The following is a 13,218-nucleotide window of genomic DNA, read 5'->3' on the forward strand; positions in this document are numbered from 1 at the left end:
TGGGGTACTAACCTCTTGTTCCCAGGCTGGAGACCCCCAATTTCCCCCTCTGGCATGTCCTGCAAAGGCCCAGGGAGGGGTTTGGGGCACAGCTCAAAGGAGGATGGTTAAATAGAATCATCCCTGGCCCTCTTCCCTCCCCTGTGGCTCCAGCCCTGGGTGTAAATGGGAACGCTGGGAGGGGTGGAGGGTGAAACTTAGGGGAGGGGAGAGCAGGACTTTCCCCATCCCCTTGAACCCCACCAGTGCTGGGTGGGGCTGAGCCAAACTTTGGGGCACTGAAGCCCTTGGGGAGGGAGTGGAAGGGTTAAACCCAGCAGCCAGGGCCCTGAGGAAAGGGGATGGGGGGGGGTTTGTGGGGGGGGGGGGGTGATGCCCCCATCCCCACCGCCCCCTTTAGCTCTGCTTTCCCCTCGAGTTCTCTTTCACCCAGCCCCTGGGGATGCTCCTCTTTCGCTTGGGAGGAGGAGGAGCCGGGCGAGGGGCCCCCGTGGGCCGGCAAAGGAGCCGGAGCCGGGGCGGGACCGGGGCGGGGAGCGGAGGCCCCGCGGGGCGGTGAAAAGGAGCCGCGGAGGCGGGTTGCGGGGTGTTGGGGGGGGGACACACCGACCCGACCCGCAGCTCCATCGCCTCCCGCCATGAGGGCAGCGCTGGCCCCCGGCGTCCGCCTGCTCCGAGCCCTCCCCCGGGACAGCCGGTGAGCGGGGACCGGGGAGAACCGGGCTGGGCAGCGGGGCTGGGATGCTCCGCACCGGGATCCAGCTTGGGGAGGGGATGGGAGGGGGCGCGGGGGGCGCTGGCTCCGGACAGGGGTGGGGACCAGGGTGGGGATCGATTCGGACCCGGGGACTGGCCCTGGAGTGGGGGACACTCGCCCAGGGACCAGCATCACCCCTCGGGCAGCGGACTCAGCTCGGGGACTGGGGTATCGGCCCCATCCCGGGGCTGGATGGGATGGATTTTGGGGACACACACACCCCCAGCACCCGGTGAGCTTCCAGCTCACCCCTGCCAACCCCTCGCCCATCCCAATCCCGTGGCGTGCGGCCAGCACGGAGCTCCCGCCGGTTCCATCCCCTGCCCTGAGCTGACGAACCGGCTCCTGGGTTCGTTTTACTTCACCTCTCGACTCTGTTTTGGTTGCCAAACCCCGGCCCCAGACGCTTCTCCAGCCGCTGCAGCCGCCGCCGCACGGGGGGATCCCAAAATAACCCCCCCACGACCCACCCCAAACCCTGAGTCGGGACCCACATGGGATGTTCCTCCTCTCCTCCCTCTTACTGGAGCCTCTCGGATCAGCCCTGCAGCCATCAGCAGGGATTTTTTTGGGTGGTGGGGGGGTTGGGGTGGGTTTGATGGGGATTTTTTTGGGGGGGAAGGGGTTTAGACATCAGCAAGTTTTGGGGTAGGGAGCAGAAGGCTGCCCTGGGTGTGCAGAGTGTCTGCAGCTGCTCTGGTTTCATGGAGAAGTGAAACTCTGCCGAGGAGTGGGATGGGCTCAAACTGAAAAAAAAACCCCAAACTAACCCTAAAAATACAGGGGGAGGGTGTGTTGGTCCTTGGAGGGGTCTCTCCTCGCTCCCCTTGGGCATTTTCCCAGCCTTCATCCATCGCTTTTCTTGGGAGCAGCATCCCCAACCCCCAATTTTCCCCCCCTATTTCCCCCTAAATCTCTCTTCAGTGGAGGAGCCACAGTGGGCATTGCTTGGGGTACAACCACCCCCCACCCCTTTTCTTTTTTCCCCCAGCTCATCTTTAATTAACACTGGGAATGATGATGATGATGATGATGATGAATCAGTGTCGGTCTCGTGCCCGGTTCCCTCCCGTGACGCTGGGGAGGCGTTTGCTCACCCTGTGGCTTTGCAGAGGAGGAAACACCACTGAGCTCTTTCCCCCCCAAAGCTCAGCTGACCTTTCACAAAGCCCCATCCTTGGCTATTTTGGGAGAGGGGGGTGAGAGGGGGGGGGAGGTTCAGCTCCCCAGCCTGGCAGAATTGTCTCTGGTGGATGTTGAGGGGGGATTTGCTGTGGAAAGAAGCAGAAACAACCCATTTTTGCCCCCTTAACTAATATTTTTCTCCAAAAAGCACAACTTTTTGGAAGGGAAAGACAAGCACAGCTGAGGCTGGTGCTGTTTGAGACCCCCCCCCCACCGGGCTGGGCTTTGTCACCTCTCCCTGTCCCCACCTTTGTCCCACCAGCCCTGACCCCTTCCCACTGCTTTATCCCACAGGTATCGGGGTCTGACACTGGTCCTGACCTTCCTCAGCTACACCAGCTACCACCTCTCCCGAAAACCCATCAGCATCGTCAAGGTCAGCTCCCACCTTGCCCCCCAGCAGTGGGGAGAGGGGACACAGGGGGACTTCAAGCATCCTCATTTCACCCCTTCTCTCTCTCTCTTTCCCCCCTGCAGAGCCAGTTGCACCCCAATTGCTCAGCCTTGGGCCCAAACCCCCACAATGACTCCAACAGCAGCACGTGGTGCAGCTGGGCACCCTTTGGTAAGGCTGAGCACCCCCTGGTCACCCCAAAAACCTACAGGCAGGGGCAGGGGAGATGGGCTCCCTGCCATGCCCCTCAGCCAGGTCACAGCAGAGGTTTTTGGCAGGCAGCCGGCTGCTCGTTAAGCACCCGGAGGTAATTAGGTGGCCTGAGCCTGCCCCGTGTTCCCAGGCCAAAGGGCAGCAGAGGGTGGTGAAATTTGGGCTTGGATGGTTTCGGGTCCCAATGCTGAGGACACCCAGTCACACTCCAAAAGCCTCCTCACCACGGAGGAGGGGTTTTGGGGATGGGGTGAGGACCTGGTGGCCTTGGGGGGATGGAAAACAACACAGGCTGATGTGGCCTTAATATTTCTTTTCCAGATGGGGACAACTACAAGGAGCTTTTTGGGGCGCTGGATAATGCCTTCCTGGTGGCCTATGCCATTGGGATGTTCATCAGGTACCCAGGGCTTTTGCAGCCCATCAGTTTGCACCAGTCTGCCCAGGGCTAAGCTGGGATTCCCTTGGGATTTGGGCACCAGCTGGGTGGAATAACACCCAGCAGCAGCAGCAGCATCACCCAGGGGCTGCCCTCTCTCTCTCCACACAGTGGCATTTTTGGGGAGCGCCTCCCCCTGCGCTACTACCTGTCGGGGGGGATGATGCTGAGCGGGCTCTTCACCGCGCTCTTCGGCCTCGGCTACTTCTGGGACATCCACGTCCTCTGGTACTTCATCATAGTGCAGGTGAGTTGCTGCTGAGGTAGGAAGGGGGGGGATGCCCAGGGGCTGGATCAGGACTTTGGGGTCATGTCCTGGTTATTTGGGGTGGCTTTTTGGGGAGCAGGGGAACGCTGGGAGTTTCCACTCCCTGTGAAACCCGCTCACGCGTGGCGTGGGTGCCAAAACTGCTGGGTGAGCCCATCCCACCCAGCAGGGCGGGTGGCTGATTTGGCAATGCCAGTTGCTCCCAGTTCAGCCATGGGAAGGGCTCTGGGATTGCCCCAGCAGGGCAAAAACCTCACCAAACACAAGTGTTTTCTCAACAGCTGCAGGATGAGGGGGGGTATTTTCAAGCCCAGGTACCCGAAACAGCGCCGGGGCCACGCTCTGTGGGTTGGGCTGGTGCTGGCTGGGTGCTGTGGCACTGGGTGATGCTGCCTGTCTCTTGCCAGGTCTGCAATGGGCTGGTGCAGACAACAGGCTGGCCCTCGGTCGTGGCCTGTGTTGGGAACTGGTTCGGGAAGGGAAAGTGAGTGTTCCTCCAGTGCGTCCCACCCCGGCCCTGGGCCCTGGGCCCTGGTCCCTCCCCAGCAATGCTGACCCCATCTCCGTCCTAGTTATCCCCAGCCCTGGTCCCTGGTCCCTCCCCAGCAATGCTGACCCTGGCTCTGTCCTGGCTACCCCCAGCCCTGGTCCCTGATCCCTGATCCCTGGTCCTTGGTCCCTGGTCCCTCCCCAGCAGTGCTGACCCCATCCCTGTCCTGGCTACCCCCAGCCCTGGTCCCTGATCCCTGGTCCTTGGTCTCTGGTCCCTCCCCAGCTATGCTGACCCCATCTCAGTCCTGGCTATCCGCAGCCCTGATCCTTCCCCAGCAATGCTGACCCCATCTCTGTCCTGGCTACCCCCAGCCCTGGTCCCTGCCCAGCAATGCTGACCCTGGCCCTGTCCTGGCTACCCCCAGCCCTGGTCTCTCCCCAGCTATGCTGACCCCATCCCTGTCCTGGCTATCCCCAGCCCTGGTCCCTGTTCCCTCCCCAGCAATGCTGACCCTGGCCCTGTCCTGGCTACCCCCAGCCCTGGTCCCTGATCCCTGGTCCTTGATCCCTGGTCCCTCCCCAGCAGTGCTGACCCCATCTCTGTCCTGGCTAGGAGAGGTTTGATCATGGGCATCTGGAACTCGCACACGTCCGTCGGCAACATCTTGGGGTCGCTCATCGCCGGTGTCTGGGTTTCCTCTGCCTGGGGCCTGTCCTTCGTCGTACCCGGCATCATCATCGCTGCTGTGGGCATCATCTGCTTCTTCTTCCTCGTGGAGTGTGAGTGGCAGCCCAGCCCCAGGGGGTTCCCAGCCCCAGGGGGTTCCCAGCCCCATGTTTCTGCCCTCTCTGCGTTTCTCAGGTGGATCAGGACTGGTCCAGGCTCTCACCAGGTCTCCTCTCTCCCTGCAGATCCCGAGGATGTCGGCTGCAGCCCACCTCTGCATCACGTGAGTCGCACCCGTTGCACGGGAGCTCGTCCTGGGCTGGGTGTTTGCTCAGTTTACAGCAAAACAACTGGGGTGTCAGGTCCCAGTGTCCATCAGCAGAGGGGTGGCAGCAGGGACAGGGAGGGGATTGTCCCTCTCTATTCACCCCAGCTGGAGTCCTGTGTCCAGAGCTGGGGCCCCAGGACAAGAAAGGTGTGGGACTGGTGGAGAGGGGTCAGAGGAGCCCCGGAGGGGATCAGAGGGCTGGAGCAGCTCGCCTACGGAGAGAGGCTGAGGGAGCTGGGCTGGCTCAGCCTGGAGAAGAGAAGGCTGTGGGGGGACCTCATTGCAGCCTCCCAGTCCCTGAAGGGAGCAGAGGAACAGGAGGGGAATCAGCTTGTTCAAGGGCAGAGACTGGCCGGACAAGGGGGATGGAGTGAAGCTGGAGGAGGGAAGGGTGAGAGGAGAGATTAGGGGGAAGTTCTTTGCAGAGAGAGTGGTGAGGGGCTGGAAGGGGCTGCCCAGAGAGGGGGTGGGTGCCCCGTCCCTGGGGGTGTTCAAGGCCAGGTTGGCTGGGGCCCTGGGCAACCTTGTGTAGCTCCAGGGCTGGAGGTTGGTGTCCCTGCCTGTGGCAGGGGGGTTGGAGCTCTGTGACCCTTGGGGTCCCTTCCAACCCAGCCCAGTCTGTGGTTCTATGATCCAGAGCAGTGTTGGTTTATTGGAGGGTTCTCCTCCTCACTGCCCCATTATAAGCATCTGCTGGAGCACATCTTGGCAGCCAACCTGACGTCTGAGCCCCTCACAGCAATGACAGCCCCCCCTCCTGCTTTCGGCTTGTTTTCAGATGGCCTCTGATGAGGAGGATGCTGGGGGGGTGACCACCAGCGAGAAGGATCCTGAAGCTGTCACCTCCAAAGAGGGGCCGCTCAGCATCTCCAGCCAGAGCAGCACAGATCCCTCCCACAGCCCCAAGGAGCCAGCTGAGGAGCCCGAAGCCATCAGCTTCCTCGGGGCGCTCCGCATACCCGTGAGTCCTGGGATGGAGGAGAGAGCAAAGCCAGGGCAGCTCACCCCATCCAAGGGGGTGTCTGCTGGGCAGGAATCCCCCCATCTGGAGGAGGCTTGGGAGAAGGAGGCTCCTCTGATGTCTTCTCTCCTCCCAGGGCGTGGTGGAGTTCTCCCTGTGCCTGCTCTTTGCCAAGCTGGTGAGCTACACCTTCCTCTACTGGCTGCCCCTCTACATCGTGAACGTGGGTGAGTTTTGGGGGAGGGTGAGGATGGAGTGAGCCCAGCGAAGGGGAGCATCTCCTCACCCCTCTTCTCTTCCCTCACAGCTCATTTTGGTGCCAAAGAAGCTGGTGACCTCTCAACCCTCTTCGACGTTGGGGGCATTTTAGGTTTGTGAGGGACCTGGGTGGTTATTATTGGGGTCAACCATGGATGGTGGGGGGGGGGGGGGTCTTGCTGAGCTGCTGGGGCACGAAGGGACTTGATGGTGCAGCAACCTGTTGGATTTTGGGGTTGGAGCTGTGCTGCTGGGGCAAGGTGATGGCCAACTGGGACTCCTTCTTGGCAGGGGGGATCTTCGCTGGTCTCATCTCCGACTACACTGGTGGCAGGGCCGCCACGTGCTGCGTGATGCTGGTCATTGCTGCTCCCATGGTGCGTTGTCACACGGGGGAAAAAAACAACCCCAGGCTGGTCACAAGGGTTTCCTCTCCTCTGGCTCCTTTGTGTCACGGCTGCCTTCCCTTTCCCCAGCCCCTGGGATGAGCTGGTCACATGCTTGGTGAAGGCTGGGATCCATCCACGTGCCCAGATGCTCCCGGGCTGGATGGCCAGATCTTGGGGTTTGGGGAGGGGATTGCAGAGTCCTTAAGAGCCAAAAACTAAACCCTTTAGGGTGGGGTTTTTCCTCCACCCCTCCTTCCATCCTACCATAACTCTGCTGGGTCTTACAGCCTCAAGGGTCTTCCTGGGCTGGTCCAGCTTTCACATCCCAAAAGCCCCCATGCCAACAGCCTCATGCTCCACCAGGGCTTGGACAGGATGTCCTTCCTGAGCACCTGCATGGAGCTTTTTCTGGCTCAAAACCCCAAAAGTAGTTAATTAGGTGGGATCCCAGCCTGGCAGGTGTGAGCTGCTCTCCTCTGAAGGAGTTGTGTGCGCTGACAAGCAAAGAGGCTGCGTCACATCTGTGTGTCCCCCCACAGCACCAGTGGGGGGGTGCACGAGCCTCACTGGGCTGTAAATTGGGGCAACACCTCTGCCATGTGCTGGGTGTTTCAGCTGACAGGTGGGACACAGACCCAGGAGTGGACTTGGGTCCCTGTCCCAGCTGGATGGTTGTTAGGTCGGTGGGGGTGGCCTGAGAAGTTTGGTGCCAGCGGTAATTCCAGTACCCACGTTCTCCCTCCTGTCCCTGGGGTGCTGCTGTGAGGAAAAGGTTTGGGACAACAGCTGGAACAGCTGTAAACTGGTCCATCCCACCTCTTCTTCCAGCTGTTCCTGTATAACCACGTTGGCCAGAACGGCATCGGCACATCGATAGGTAAGGAGCTCAGCGCAGCCTCATCCCCTCTCCCTCTCCCTCTCCCTCTCCCTCTCCCTCTCCCTCTCCCTCTCCCTCTCCTCTCTCCCTCCCCTCCCCTCCCCTCCCCTCCCCTCCCCTCCCCTCCCCTCCCCTCCCCTCCCCTCCCCTCCCCTCCCCTCCCCTCCCCTCCCCTCCCCTCCCCTCCCCTCCCCTCCCCTCCCCTCCCCTCCCCTCCCCTCTCCCTCTCCTCTCCTCCTCCCCTCCCCTCCCCTCCCCTCCCCTCCCCTCCCCTCCCCTCCCCTCCCCTCCCCCTCCCCTCCCCTCCCCTCCCCTCCCCTCTCCCTCTCCCTCTCCCTCTCCCTCTCCCTCTCCCTCTCCCTCTCCCTCTCCCTCTTCCTCTCCTCTCCCCCAGAATTTGGGGGAGGGTTGTTCTGGGAACGCATTTGCTGCCTGCTGGGTGGGATCTCCCCGGGGAAAAGAGGAATGAGCAGGAGATGGCTGTGGGGCACCGCGGTGTCCAGGCACAGAGCTGGGGGATGATGGACCCAACGTCCTGCTGCTCCCTGAACATCAAACCTCCTTCTCTTCCTGGGTACCTCTGTGGCCACCTTGCCCCTGGGCAGCGATGCTGGTTGTCTGTGGCGCTCTGGTTAACGGGCCCTACGCTCTGATCACGACAGCGGTTTCGGCAGACCTGGTAAGAGGTGCCCTGCACACCCCTCCCTGCAGCTGCCCTGCCCATCCACAGGCTGCTCCCTCTTTTCCTGGAGGGATGTTTTTCTGGGATGCTTTGCCCATGTTAGCTTTGTTTTCCCCATGCCCCTAAGCCCAGTGGAGAAAGGCAGGGCTGTCACACCTCCCGCTGGGGTCCACACACTCCCTTTAACACGGCTTCCCCCCCTCCCCATTGCTGTGTCACCTCAGCCACAGGACTCTAAGCACAATCTCAAAGGGAGGATTTGCTGGGAAGTCACCTGGGCTGGCTGCCTGCTGCTTGCAAGCCCAGTTTTGCCATAGTTTGGCTGTAGGCAGCATCCCAAGTTTGGTCTTTCCCTGCCATGGCTGGCTCCAATGCATGGGAATTGCATCCTGGGGGCACCAAAGGCTTCAAGCTGGGACTTGGACCCCCAAAGCTGTTGTCCCTCCTTACATTTTGCTCCTCCATCCCTACAGGGAACCCACGAGTCTCTCAAAGGCAACGCCAAAGCCCTTTCCACCGTCACAGCCATCATTGATGGCACAGGATCCATAGGTATGGGCACCCAGGGGATGCCAAGCGCCAATTTCTCCTGGGGACACAGTGCTGGAGGGGTGTCCTGGTCCCCTCTGCCCCATGCACCTCCCAATGTGCTTTCTGCCCCTTCACAGGTGCTGCACTGGGGCCGCTGCTCGCGGGGCTCATCTCCCCCACAGGCTGGAACAACGTCTTCTACATGCTGATAGCAGCTGATGTCTTGGCTTGCCTGGTAGGTCCCTCCTCAGCAGGACTTAGTTTTGCCATCCTGGATATTCCAGTGGTTCCCTTCTAGCTGCCTGCCCACCAGCAGAGGGAAGGGATGGAGGGCAGGGATGCTCCTCAGGAGACAGCTGGGTGCAGCAAAGCCCTGTAGGGTCTCCAAATCTTCCCCTCCTCACTTTGGCTTTTCCTAATGACCTCCATGCCTGGTTGTAGTCCATGCAGCCTTGCCTAGGAAGAGCCTTAAATTTCTGTCTTGGTGATGGGAATGCTGGTGCTGAGGCTGGTGGTTGCAGAGTTGTCATCCCCTCCACCTTTCCTCCTGCAGCTCCTGGCTCGTGTGGTGGTTAAAGAGGTCCGTGGCTGGTTTGGCTTCATGGCAAGGAAAAGAGGGTACGTATGTCCCACCCCAGGGCAGCCTCTGGTCCCACCATGCCAAAACACAGCACCAGCACCACTCCAGCAAGCCGTTTGTTACCCCTTGATGTCACTGCTGCATCTCCATCTGGGTGTCATGACAGGTTTCATGAGGCCATCTGCCCAGTGTCTTGCTCCTGGGGGAGCAAAGACATTCCTGCCTTAAGCCAGGGCAGCTCCCACAGGGATTTTAGCCATCCACACCTCCCAAACAACCCCCTTGGTGCTAAACATGCCATCCTGTCTTTGTAGCTCTAGCGTGCAGCTAACAGAGTCAGTGCTGGACGGGAAGTAGCTCAGCGTGAGTATCCCAAGGGTTCAATGCAAACAGGGGCCTGATTCACCCCAATTTTGGGTTCCACTTGGCTGGCTCAGCCTCCAAACAGCAGATCAAGGGCCAAGATGAAGATTTGGGATCAAATCACACTGGCTGGGGAAGGAGGGCGGCTGGGAACCATCAGCCCAGGCACCCCATTAGCAAAGGATTGATTAACAGCACTTGAATGTCTAGGCTGACTTGCCCACCGGCGCTAACGAGCTTGATTACACAGGGGTGGAGGGGGCACTCACTAATCAAATCACTGCAGCAAAGGTGTAAACAACCTCTGAATCAGCACTGGCCCACCTCCCATTGCCACCAAGCGCCCCCCCCCCCCCCCCCCAAGGACACTGATGGCTCACAGCACTGATGGGTCACAGGCAATCCTGGCAAGTCAGGGTACCAAACCCTGGATGCCACCCCCTGCCCCATGAACGTTGGGTCCCTTATGTCTTGTGTTTGCAGGTGACAGACCTGCAGTCTGGGCCTCACGCTGTGGTAAGTGTGGCCCAAACCTCCTTCTCCAGCGGCTGGTGGAGGGCTGTTGGGTTCTGCTCTCCTGTGCTGGGGCCAGCACTGTCCTGGCCATGTTGGCAGCAAAATCTGCACCAAAAAATCCAGCTGCTGGGTGCTGGGGGAAGCAGGTGTCTGGCTGTGTGGAAATCCCATCTTGCCTTTCAGGGCTTTGGGGAGCAGCTTGTGGAGAGGAGGCCCCGAACGCTGGGTTTCTTGTCTTTCTGGGGCCATTTCAGCTTTGGCAGGAGACAAAAGGGTGGCCAGATCTCCTCCTTGTGCCTCCAAGGGTTCATGGTGCAGGGGGGGGGCTTGCCCAGAAGAGCCCTTCTCCCTTTCCATCTCTCCAGCAGCACCGTGGTGCCCATCTCTGATTCCACCCCCAGGCCGTTGCGTTCAGCCACCCGCTTCTCTTCCCCCAGGTTTAAGGAGTTTTGACGTGCCCCCCTGCCCCACCACCACCACCCCCCGACCCCCATCCTGGCCAGGGGGGGAGGAGAGAGGCTTGGGGGATGCCAGGAGAACCTCGTTCATCTCAGGCAGAGCTGAGGCACAGGTTCAGGCCCGGCCCGGCGGGCTCCTACCGCCAGGGTGGGTTGGCTTCGGAGGACGGCAGCGCCAAGGAACGGGCCCAGGGCCCCAGCCAACTGGTTTTCTGGGCTGATTCTCAGCTGGTTTGTTAATAAAAACGTGCAAAAACTGTGCTGCCAACTCCATGCCCTTCCCTGGTGGGGCTCAGCCAGCTCAGGGGAGGTGACTGCACCCCTCTTTCTTGCTTTTCCCCACGTGCAGCCTCTCAGTGTCCATCCCATCCCATCCCAGTGCCAATATTGCAGGATATTGGACCAAGAGGATGGTGCCAAATCACTTTAAAGTGCCACCTCACAGCCCAAGAGTGTGAAGAGCATCCTGGCCTTTTCACTGGGGAGGAATATGAAGCTGGGAACTAACCCCAGATTAAGCTGGTTTTGCCCCTCGTCTCATCCCACTGCAAAAAAAAACCCCAACAAAACCACCCCAAACTCCAGTATTTTTCCTAATTCACACCATTTAGCCCCAAAAGAAGGATGCCCTAGTCATGCATCAGCTGCTCTCCCTCAGTCCAGCTGACAGTCTTCATTAGATGCCTCTTAATTAGGAGTTAGCAGCACAGGGCCCTGGGGTGGGTGGGGGGGATGATTAAACCACACCAGGCTGGCCCTGTGTGCTGCCTGGGGCAGAGGTGGGTCTGGGAAGCTGGAGTTCTGGGGCAGGGTGCTCATGAGGGGACCCCCAAACTTTGATGTGAGAAGAGCTGGGGCACACAGGGTGTTCACAAGACCTGAGGTGTGTCCATCGTGGAGGGATGGTGCCTGGGCAGGCTCTGGCTCTCCAGCCAGGGGAGCAGCTCCAGGTGCTGTGTTTATACCCAATATAAATCCAAACTGGAACTGACTTCACCTCCTCAGAGCTTAACCTGAGGAGACAACATCTGGGGCCTGATGTGTTTTTTTATTAAGTGCTGGTTTCCAGCAAAGGGGGAATAAAAAAATAGAAAAGAAGAAAAAGAAGGAAACCTGCTGGCTGGTTGGCTCAGGTCCCTGAGAACCCCTGTGAGGTGCTGCAGCTGTGCGGGGCGAGACGGCGACTCCGAGCGGCAGCTACGTGGTCAAGGGGGGGATGGACTTCAGTGCCCTCCACACTGACCCCCCAGGAGTGGAGATCAGAGAATCATAGGATGGTCTGTGTTGGAAGGGACCCCAAGGGTCACAGAGCTCCAACCCCCCTGCCACAGGCAGGGCCACCAACCTCCAGGCCTGGAGCTACACAAGGTTGCCCAGGGCCCCAGCCAACCTGGCCTTGAACACCCCCAGGGATGGAGCACCCACCCCCTCTCTGGGCAGCCCCTTCCAGCCCCTCACCACTCTCTCTGCAAAGAACTTCCCCCTAATCTCTCCTCTCACCCTTCCCTCCTCCAGCTTTACTCCAGCCCCCTTGTCCTGCCAGTCTCTGCCCTTGAACAAGCTGATTCCCCTCCTGCTCCTCTGCTCCCTTCAGGGACTGGGAGGCTGCAATGAGGTCCCCCCACAGCCTTCTCTTCTCCAGGCTGAGCCAGCCCAGCTCCCTCAGCCTCTCTCCGTAGGGGAGCTGCTCCAGCCCTCTGATCCCCTCCGGGGCTCCTCTGACCCCTCTCCACCAGTCCCACATCTTCCTTGTGCTGGGGCCCCAGCTCTGGACACAGGACTCCAGCTGGGGCCTCCCCAGGGCAGAGCAGAGAGGGACAATCCCCTCCCTGTCCCTGCTGCCACCCCTCTGCTGATGGAGCCCAGGATCCCATCGCCCTTCCCAGCTGCCAGAGCCACTGCTGGCTCAGGGGAAGCTCCTCACCCACCCTGACACCCAGGTCCTTCTCAGCAGGGCTGCTCTCCAGGAGCTCTTCTCCCAGGCTGTATCTATGGCTGGGATCCCTCTGGTTAATTCCCATCCACCTCCTTGGGGATGATGGGGGGGAAGGGGGTTGAAACACATTTTCAAGCAATAAAAAACCCCCAAAGCCTCAATACATGCAGGGGCTTATTGCAAAAGCAAGTTGGATTGGTTTGGGGGGGTTCCCTCCTCCCCAGAACACACACCTCCTGCCTGTTCTTTCAGCTGCTCATAGTTTTTTTCCTGGACAAATTTAGGCTTGGGCCATGTCCTGCTCGTGTTTGGAAAGTCTGAGCAGCTTTGGCTGCGCTGCTGGGAGCGTGAAGAAAGGCTGGGCAGCCCACAACAGCTTTAAACTTTAAAAACAGAAGGTAAAAAAGAAGAAAAAAAGAAGGTAAATGCCAAAGAAAACCCCAGGTGGCGCTGGAATTTTAGAGATGGAGGGATGGGTGTGAAGGCAGAGGGGGTCCCCTGCGTTTGCCCCAACCAAAGGACCTTAAAAGGAGCTGGGATCCTCTGGGAGAAGTCTGTGAGTCTCACCTTGTCTGGTTCAGTGAAGCTGGAGGAGGGAAGGGGGAGAGGAGAGATTAGGGGGAAGTTCTTTGCAGAGAGAGTGGTGAGGGGCTGGAAGGGGCTGCCCAGAGAGGGGGTGGGTGCCCCATCCCTGAGGGTGTTCAAGGCCAGGTTGACTGGGGCCCTGGGCAACCTTGTGTAGCTCCAGGCCTGGAGGTTGGTGTCCCTGCCTGTGGCAGGGGGTTGGAGCTCTGTGACCCTTGGGGTCCCTCCCAACCCAGAGCTGGGATTCTATCACACTTGGCAAACTGCAGAGGTGACACCACACCCTCCATCCTGCCCCAGTGTCCCCCCGCTCCCCGAGCTGTGCTGCCTGGGAAGGGG

At 60.0% G+C, this 13,218-nt stretch overlaps 1 protein-coding gene across 1 annotated transcript; it reads left to right on the plus strand.

Annotated features, from left to right (window-relative positions):
- The first annotated feature begins 611 nt into the window (after window positions 1-611).
- SLC37A2 (solute carrier family 37 member 2) lies at window positions 612-10,618 on the plus strand. Its single transcript, XM_084274976.1, has 18 exons — window positions 612-697; window positions 2,237-2,318; window positions 2,420-2,507; window positions 2,871-2,949; window positions 3,100-3,235; window positions 3,664-3,740; window positions 4,362-4,528; window positions 4,661-4,698; window positions 5,522-5,704; window positions 5,841-5,931; window positions 6,012-6,074; window positions 6,254-6,339; window positions 7,180-7,228; window positions 7,834-7,907; window positions 8,384-8,462; window positions 8,579-8,676; window positions 8,995-9,059; window positions 10,338-10,618. Exons 1-18 carry the CDS (start codon window positions 639-641, stop codon window positions 10,351-10,353), a joined length of 1,530 nt encoding a protein of 509 aa, XP_084131102.1. The 5' UTR covers window positions 612-638; the 3' UTR covers window positions 10,354-10,618.
- Window positions 10,619-13,218: the final 2,600 nt, after the last annotated feature.

Source organism: Gallinula chloropus (assembly GCF_964237585.1).
Source record: "Gallinula chloropus genome assembly, chromosome: 24".
NCBI classification, from domain to species: Eukaryota; Metazoa; Chordata; class Aves; order Gruiformes; family Rallidae; genus Gallinula; species Gallinula chloropus.

Bases quoted from the DNA above. Each gene is read 5' to 3' on its own strand.
- SLC37A2 (XM_084274976.1), top strand. From the start codon at position 639: ATGAGGGCAGCGCTGGCCCCCGGCGTCCGCCTGCTCCGAGCCCTCCCC. The intron at 5,932-6,011 runs GTGAGTTTTGGG...CTTCCCTCACAG, and splicing joins CCTCTACATCGTGAACGTGG to CTCATTTTGGTGCCAAAGAA. The intron at 8,463-8,578 runs GTATGGGCACCC...GCCCCTTCACAG, and splicing joins TGATGGCACAGGATCCATAG to GTGCTGCACTGGGGCCGCTG.